Source organism: Marmota flaviventris, chromosome 11, assembly GCF_047511675.1.
Source record: "Marmota flaviventris isolate mMarFla1 chromosome 11, mMarFla1.hap1, whole genome shotgun sequence".
Taxonomy (NCBI): Eukaryota; Metazoa; Chordata; class Mammalia; order Rodentia; family Sciuridae; genus Marmota; species Marmota flaviventris.
Genome location: NC_092508.1, coordinates 45,202,196 through 45,211,679, shown reverse-complemented (window position 1 = coordinate 45,211,679; position 9,484 = coordinate 45,202,196). Strand labels below are relative to the sequence as shown.

Below are 9,484 nucleotides of genomic sequence, written 5' to 3'. Positions count from 1 at the left end.
AATAATGAAATTGCCAGAAAACTTTGAATCATCAGTATTCAAGTAGAATCTGAGCATGTCCTCAGTCAGCAAGCCCTTTCAAGCCCTGTTCCACCAGAGTGTGTGCTGGGTGCTAGAGAGATGGTGACCCCAGAGCATATACAGCCCTTTCCCCATGGAACTTATGGTTGTGAAGAAAATACAAAGTAGCAATAGTGATAAACCAAGTAAATTGTCATCATAAATAAACTCCAACATGTAAATAAGACACTTTGGGAATGTGGTTATTTAATGTGGTCCATATTTTGGTATTCTTCCGGTTTTTAAAATCTTAAGACTTCTTTACCCCAAACTCTTCTTACCCATTTCCTCTAGGTTCTAAGCTTTTAAGAGGACGAAATGAGAAATGTTATCTTTCTTTCCCTCCCCAACCCCTACAAAGAGAAGTGGAGTTAACTCCACCAGTGTGGTTTCTGCAATAAAAACAAAGAAACCAAGCTAGCACTATGATGGATACACACATACAACCCTACAACCCGAGGTGTTGATTGGCTATCACTATTACTGTTGTTTCCTCTTTTTCACTTGTTACCTTATCTTCTTAATAACAGCTAGGAAGAATTTTGCTAACTAGTGTAGCTGCAGTCATTAATGATTTGGTGACATTCCAAAATCCACAACCCCTAGGAATTTTCCTGGATCCCCTACTTGGAGAAACATTGCAAGCAACTTACAGCACACTAAATCAGAAAGGTTGGCCTGGAAAACCATTTATGTAATTTCTCTGCTTTTGTTTTGGGGAATCTTCCAAAAGAAGTGTCTAGAGAATCAAATACAATTTGAGCAGGGTATGCTAACGTGGCTTCAACAATGATTTTACTTTTCTTGTAATTTTGTACTCGACAGTCATTTTTTCCAGTGGTGTGTCATGCTGTCCCAGTTGACTGTCTGGCCATATTTTGCTCTGGTGTTTGCTGTAGCAAGAAAGTGCAGATATAGAATTACCTTCTTCAACTTAGTGTTAATTTCAGTGAAATCTCCCATGATGCACCCCTTCCCTTCCCCCCACCCCCATTTCTAAATCCATATGATTTCAAACAATTCATCAGTTCTTTATTTTTGAATAAGAAATACTAACACTTAGGTTTTTTAAACTAATCCAAAAGCCTTATTTTAGCAATTAATTTCTCCTCAATTAGGTAGTCATCATAACAAATAGCTGGCAAACATATTTCTTTTTTCTTCTCTTTCCCTCCTCACCATAAAAGTGTGTTGCTTGTACAACATTAAATTGGGAGGTAGGAAAAGTCAGGTAATTCTCACATAAGCCTCCCCAGTTTGATTACACATTGAATCCAACTGCTAACCTTCAGCTGTTGACCTCCCAGAGCCAGCCACACCCAAATGAAAAGTTCAGCAGTGATTGTTTCAGCTGGACACCAAGAAGTCATCAGCAGTGACCCAACCCTGATGCTGAATCTAGGTCAATGTGGCTGCCTACTCTGAAGCTAAGTTTTCCCTTACAATCAGAAAATGAATACAATGCCTATACACAGGAGACCTCTCTAAAATGGCATTACCTGATTTGCACGTGTCCTTGGCATACTCAGCCAAACAGACTGAAGTTTCCACAATTCTCCAGGGAACTTAAACCAATAAATCAAGCAACAAAACAAAGCTTTAGACAATTGTCTTACATTATGTGAGGGGTGTCTGTATTTGTGGGAGGGTAAGGACATTTCAGTTTTGACTTATTTTGTATCAATTTTCTATTTTCAACAATATTAACTAAGCAAGGAAATTGACTCCAGGGGAGTGCAAACAATTTGAATTAAAAGTGTAAGAATTCCTCTTTGAAGCATGTTATTCTCATGATATACCATTATATACCATTTTATAAAATTTTACCTGAAAAATAAATTAAGGTAATGATGCATTTTAGTTCAATTTTTAATTCATCTTTAAATTAGCTTCTGACTGTTCTGTAATACCATCCTTGGTGAATTATCTGTGTTTCTTTCCATTTTACAAATTGAATGCAGTTTTAGTGGTCTCTTACTTGTGATACTGTGATCAACAGAGTTGGACTATTTTCCATTTGTTTGCTAATGTTCCATTGTTTATTTTTTCTATTTTAGAAATAAATTTATAACATCTGGTAGTTTTAAAAATTCATTAGAAATCCAAAGATTTCCTATGCTTAAATGAGTGATCTTCCTTTTTCTTACTGATGGAAATACTGGGAATAATTACCTTACTGAAAATTACAAAAATTTTAAAGGATACAAATAAAATAGATCACTTTACATGTGTTTTGCTGAATTAAGTGTTTTATATTTTAAACCACATGCCATTTGATATTTTTAAATTGCCTATTATATGCCAGTCCATGTAATAGGTACTGTGGTTTAAAAATGTCAGTAAAGACCAATCTTGCCCTGTTTTCAGTAGATTTCAGTCTAGTGATGGAGATGGAAAACTAAATTGAAAGAAACTAAGAGCCACAGGAAAGGTAATCGAGATTTATTTCAATATAGATAATCAGAACTATTTTACAGATCAGGTGATTTGGGAGCAGAGCTTTGAAAATAGAGTATGATTTGAACCATAGAAATAATGAAGGATCATTTGAGACAGAAAGGAGAAGTCAAAGCATGAAAATTTCATTAATATAGATTGGGCATTGGAAGAACAGTGCCATTAAATTCATTAAGAAGACATTGCCTGAATCAGAATGAATTGTACATAGGGGATTACCTAAAACTGTGTTTAGTTTCTTGTTGAGACGGGACTGGGAAATGAAAAGAATAGCTATAGCTAAACATGAAAGAATAGAGTAATATTAATTTATTAAGTATATTCATCCAAATATTAGCACCTTGAATAATCAAGGTACAATAATTTTTATGTGGAGACTTTCTACTTGGATTATTTCAATTTCATTAGTCAGATATTTTGACTGAATCATTTCATGAAATATATCTAATATCTATAAAAAAAAGAGTTTAGGCTAGAGATTGATTCAAGATCTTGATCCCATGATTTTTATAGAAATAATTATAGTATTAAACATCAAAATATTTAAGATATTTCTATTCCAGTCCAGTCATTTGTTTTTATGTTTACGTGACTATACATACCAGGAATTGTGCCTACTGCTCTGCATGACTTTAAAAAGCGGGTAGGGGTAGGAAATAAGAAAGGTCTATAAGCAGGAATAAAATGAGTACACAAATAAAAATACATACAAAGCAGAGATAACAAACTGAGCATTGTCACATGAAAGGTAAGACTCCAGAGAGCAATGTCAATGTCCTTGACACCAAAGAAAGACATTTGAATCAGCCTCTTTCCTCCAAGAGTTTAATGTTGGCATTACACGATAGGCCAATAACATGCACAAATATAGAGCTTCTTTAAAAATTATTTAACATAGAGACAAAAATGAAGTCTGCATACAATTAAGCAGGATGTTGTTTACATGGACAATAATACTAACTTGAAGAAGGCTAACTGTGGAAAATAATAACATGATAAGTTAAATATGAAAAGTTCACATTTACTTCCATTTATTTCTGAAGAGGCAGGCTGAGAAGGCTTTTACTTTTTGTGTTCTTAAGAATTGCTTGTTTTAAAAGACCCTCAACATGGGACCCCATTGAGTATCTGAATATAAAGAACATTGATAGGAATTAAAATCAGTTTCTATTTAAAAGCATGCAAATTCAGAAAGTTTAGCAGTGACCTATCTCATTCTTCTATCAGAAGATCGTGATTGGGCCTTCTTTTTATCTTCACCCAGAATTGGCTACATTTGAAAAGCTATTGCAGCTGTGTTGGATACTGCTGAAAATTCCAAAGTCTGACTCACATGACAAATTATATTTGATAGAGAGTCTAGTGGGATTTGCAGAGTGGAACTTCGATCTCAATAATAATTAAGTTAACTGAAGACCCTACAGGGAACTCCTGAACTCCTACAAGATGCTGCATCCCAGCCTCACTCACTCTTGCAAAATTTATAAAGTAATCACACCATTCAAAGATGAGTCATTGTGTTAAGTGGAAAGATGCATTTTAATTTTCTATGAATTTTCAAATTAAAACAATAATGATGATGGCAAAGCTACCAATGAAACACAAGTATATGAAGACTTCATTCAGGAAAAAACATGCATGTCAGAAAGCTTCACAAATAAAATAATTCAAAATGCCTATCAGTTTTCATTTCAATGATCAAAAGTCTAAAAATTAAATAACAGTTTTCTATCCATATAAGAGGAAACTCAGACGTTTATCCACTTCTGTGAAGAAAGATTAACAAAACAAATATAATTACACTGCAAGCATTTAAGGCTATTCCTGAAAATTTTGTTTGCTCAATTTTTGTCAATCTTTAAAATATTTATATGTATATTTATTTATATTATAGCATATAAACACACACACATACACCAACACATATAAACACATATGCAAACTCTTTCAATTTCCTAAGATTGTTCTTCATCACTGAGTATAAATTCATGAGCATTTACTTAAGACTACTTAAATTTTACTTAAATATAGTATTGACAATTATTAAAGATAAACAATAAGACAGAAATCAGGAAAATAGTGATCTTTTAAAAATTGATCATTAACTCTATAGTTTCTATCCACCCCCTTTTACAATGCCCTGTTAGGAAAAAAAAAATACTAAATTATGTGCCCAATTTTTAAATTGCATAAAGAATATCATTACCATGATCAGTGACTAATCCAAGTGGAAAATATTGTAAAAAAAAAAAAAAAGGGTTTTGGAAAGTGTGCTATTTAATTCCAATTCCAATGAGTAATTTTGAGTGTCTCATAACCTCTTTGAACTTTCTATTCAATGTTGGGGTAATATTCAGCTGTCAACTACAAAGATAGAAACACAGAGTCTTAGGTTTAACAACCTAAAGACCAGATTGGAATAGAGATAGTAAGCATTTCCAAACAGATTGCTTTGTGGCACACAATTTTATAGAAAGTCAAGGAAATGCGTGTCTTGTACAAAAGTGAAATTTCTAGGGTAAAAAGAAGTGATTATTAATATAATTATATAAGAACAAAAATAATGGAAAAATGAACTTTATCCTGGGTACTGAGGAAAATACAGAGAAGGGTCTTGAAGATTTGGTCATAGTAATCACTCAAATACTCAATGGTCATGTCCCACAAATTCTTGTTGTCTGTCCCAAAGTCATTTTCACTTAATTAGAAATATCTATGGCTATATATGTTCAAGTCCCTCAACTACAGCATGATTTTTTTTCACTCATATATCTGGCTTCACTTTGCACATACTAGTGTATGTTTAAAATGTTTGTTTAAATTATTTTAAAATGAATACAGCTCTTCACTGGGCAAGGTGGTGCTTGCCTGAAATCCCACCCACTGGGGAGACTGAAGTAGGAAGGTCACAAGTTCTAGGCCTGCTTGGGCAACTTAGGGAGACCATGTCTCAAAATGAAAAATGAAAAGGGTTGGGGATGCAGCTCATTGTTAAAACGCCCCTGAATTCAATCTCCAGCACAGCAAACAAAAGGAATAGAGCTCTCCAAATATGGTTCCACCCATGAAGATTCAACTCCCTAGGAATAACAAAAAAAAAAAAAAAGTTTTGCACTATATCCTATGATTGTATTGGTAATTATGCTAATCTAGTCTGTAATCATACTATGAATTTATGTATTTTGAAATGAATATAATCACAGGAACATTTTAAAGGACAGTACAGTTACATGAAATATAGGAAATGTCCATAAAAATAAAGCATCTCCTTAGCTTAGGGAAAAAAAGAAAAACAGACATAAAGCAGGCCAACCAAGGAGGAAACTTCTGCTTCATGTGTTTTTCATAGTGGAGATAATTGATTTTCTTATTGCTATTGTAGAGAGCACTGCTGACATTCACTGGCCTACTGAGTTCATCACAGCTGTGCTAATGCAGCTCTCCCAAACTCCACTTTCCACTGAGCTGGAAGACTTGAATTTTTGGTTGATAATCTGCCACACCCTTACTGTGCCTCATCATTTCAGCCACTCTCTTTGTTGAAAAGAGAGCTAGATAAAGCAGTGCTTTGGTTGGTGTAGCTATTTAGATTTGTGTTAAACTTTCAGATGCAACCAAGAGATCAAAATGACATGTTTATGAATCCTGGTTAACAGTAGTAAAGTCAAGGAGGTATAGAAAAAATATCTGTCTAGATTACATCAGCTGCTGGGTTGCGAAATAGGAATCACCAATGTTCCACCCAGTTGTAACACCGATTCAGATCCACACCCATCAAACACTGTATTAAGAAACACTTTGACAGAGGAGAAGGAATAGAATCTGGGATGCAGAATACCAAGGGTCCCTATGTAGGACATTTAAATATGCTCAAAGTAGTAAAGAATGATAAATCAGAAAATCTGTAGAATGATTTCTCTAGCTCCCCACTATAAACCTTAACAATACAACAATGTTTCCATCTGCAAAATATCAGCTAACTTTCCTTAATGAGCACATCAATCAGGAATTTTACTTGTATATATAAAGCTTTTAGTTAAATGGCTAGACAAAGGAAGACATTTGGGAAAAACTAAACATGGAATAGTAAGTTTACATGACATACCTGCAATAAAGTATAAAAGGTATATTTTTTTAAAATGGCATTTATGATTTTTCACACTGGAAAATAATTCTAATGAAGAAATTCAATAAAGTTTAATTTTCATTGGCCATCTAACCAAAAAAGAAAAATATCTTTAATATAGATCTATGACTTTTTTATGCAGATAGCAGACTCCATAAGAAAAAGTAATCACATTTCTGACTTTGAACACAAGAGAAATTTATCAAAGTATCGGATGAAGATGATTGGATGATGCTTATGACTGTCTTTTCTCCCAATATCTCTACCATGATCCAGTAAAAAAGTTTTCAATAGTTACTGTATTTCCCCTCAAGCAGCAACCCTCTAATTCAAAAACAGAATATGCACAAGAGTTTGGTCTTGTTCTAGATATCTCCATGTAGATGATGTCATCTACATTGGCATATCTTGGTTTGTGCTCCCCATGACAAAAATACAAGGAAGCAAGTGTACTGTTGCCCATGCTTATAAAATTTATGGTGTCTGTGTGTATATTAAAAATTGAGTAAATATCAAGTACCATGAATTAGGAGAAAGAGATGAAAAGAGATTTAAAAGACATGGTTTCCCTAAGGAAGAAATTTTTGAGCTGGGTCACTGTGAATTGACTTCCCTGAGTTGGTGTAAGATAGGAAGAATTTCATGTGCTCATGCATGGATGTGGGCATGGTTAAGTTAACATGAAAATTAAATGCAGATGACTTTGATGAGAGTTGAAATGCCCAGTATAGATTACAGAGATGAATTAAGGAATAATGGACTGAGTATTATGGTGTCAATAAATATCTTGATTATTTAGAAATATCTTAATACTGTAAACAAGCATATCTTTTCCTTCAGAAATTTATCAAAGATCTATAAATGGTGTTTACCCATCTTTAAAGTACATTTCAGAAATTTCTCCTTAGGCAGATTCAGAAATATATTTAAAAATCTATGTTATTAGAACCTGGAAAGTATACATATAATAATCTAAATCTAGAAATATATATATATATATACTAAACTTTATACCAATGCAGGCAAAATGAGAGTTTTTTCTTGTACTCTTACTATTCCATTGATAAACTCTTTCTTTTTTAGTTTTTTAGAAAGTCAAGACATGAAAAGTCTGAATTTTTCTCAAGAAAAATTTGTCTAGCTTTCCCCAAACAGCATATAAATTGGAAATCTCACAAAAAAGCACTCAGACTTGCTAAAGAAATTTGTGAGAACTAGAAACTGCTGTAGATTAGTATCTAACTGTTAGGATTCCCTTCAAACATAGTTCAGATACTTAGTCCTTTGACAGGGTGGGTGGATGAGTGAAAAAAGAAAACAGATGCATTTCTTCTAGCTAATCTCCTACAGTTCCCTATTTAAATTGAGTTAGGGTAGATTCTGGCAAAATCTCAATATCAAAATCTTCTAGGAAGATAAAGTTTGCAAAATTATTCATGCCTGAGAATGTTTCAGGCAATTTCTCAAAAATTTGCAGTTGTTAATGTTAAAAGGAGGAATAAACATACAGTGAGAATTCTCATACTATAAACACAAAGCAAAGCATTTCCATATATGTTCATAAGTTCACAAACGTGTATGTAAGGCTAAAGTATGTAACATACATAATCAGATGCACACAAGCTCCAGATGTGCTATTTTTCTAACTCTGTGGGTTCTGTCCTCTATAAGAGAAAAAGAAATATTAATCATTTCTTTTACTGCTAAGGGGATGGGTGCTGCTCTCAAATTTCAGAAAGGGGCTGGAAAGTGAGGGAAGCCAAACTTTTTCCTATTTAAGGCCAGAGCAAAGGAATCTCAGTGGCTGAGTTTTATGACGGGCCTGGTGCTGAAGGGCAGGGAACAACTGATGGTGCTACTTTGAACTGCTTTTCTTTTCTCCTTTTTGCACAAAGAGTCTCATGTCTGATATTTAGACATGATGAGCTTTGTGCAAAAGGGAACCTGGTTACTTCTCGCTCTGCTTCATCCCACTGTTATTTTGGCGCAACAGAGTTCGGGTGAGTAGGTATTGATTCCAAGGAACTTTCTGAGGTTTTCGTCTTTATTTCTTACAAAGAAGTATAAAGGGGAAAATCAGCCTCCTGAAAGATTTCTCTATGAACTCTCAATTGTTACATGTTAATCTGAGCATAATTTTGCTTTTTACATTTGTTCAAAAGAATAACATCTTGTTTGTATTTAGAAGTTCTCTATGCATAAAATAAAGATTTTCTTGTACTAACTTGTTTTCATGTTTAAGGTACTGGAAACTTTTAAAAATGGTTTTAAAAGGCTTTCCTCCTGGACTGTTAATGGCTTGGAATGCTTCCCTCTGCAGTCTGGAAGTTATTGGTTTCTTCTAATAATTTTATGTTCTCCTTTGTATGCTGGATTCTTTGTAAGGATTGAATGTTGAGTATTGTTTCCTCAATAAGATAAGACCCTTTAAAAATAGCATGCATTAAGACTAGTCTAAAGGAAGTTATTATGAATCATTAAAATAGTTTAATATATTTCTGTAAAGTGGTAACAACAGAATATCTGTCAATGTTCCTTAAATGGGTTCAGAGAGGTAAAAAGTTTCAATGTTCCTGATTTTATTGTTTCAAGTACTTGAGTAGTTGATCAATCCATATCTTCTAATAGTTTATGGTTACAGATCTAGTATTTCCTGCATGTTCTGTATTTTGGCTGCACTTATATTAATGAAGAGAATACTTTAAAAAGTGTTTTCCACAGGAATGTTTTGACTTTTCTACAAAGTAAAGACATTAAAGTTTGCCTTCAAAAAACGGATTGACTATATTTTTCCAATATTTGCATGTAGAAAGTTTATATGTTTAAAACACTCATTATTTA

General features: G+C 33.5%; 1 protein-coding gene across 1 annotated transcript in view; it reads left to right on the top strand.

Annotated features, from left to right (window-relative positions):
* The first annotated feature begins 8,433 nt into the window (after positions 1–8,433).
* The window catches only part of Col3a1 (collagen type III alpha 1 chain), a 38,273-nt gene continuing 37,222 nt past the window's right edge, over positions 8,434–9,484 (top strand). Inside the window, exon 1 of the mRNA XM_027924825.2 lies at positions 8,434–8,643. Coding sequence (XP_027780626.2) covers positions 8,562–8,643 — 82 coding nt within the window. The 5' untranslated portion in view covers positions 8,434–8,561. The remainder of the gene's footprint in view (positions 8,644–9,484) is intronic.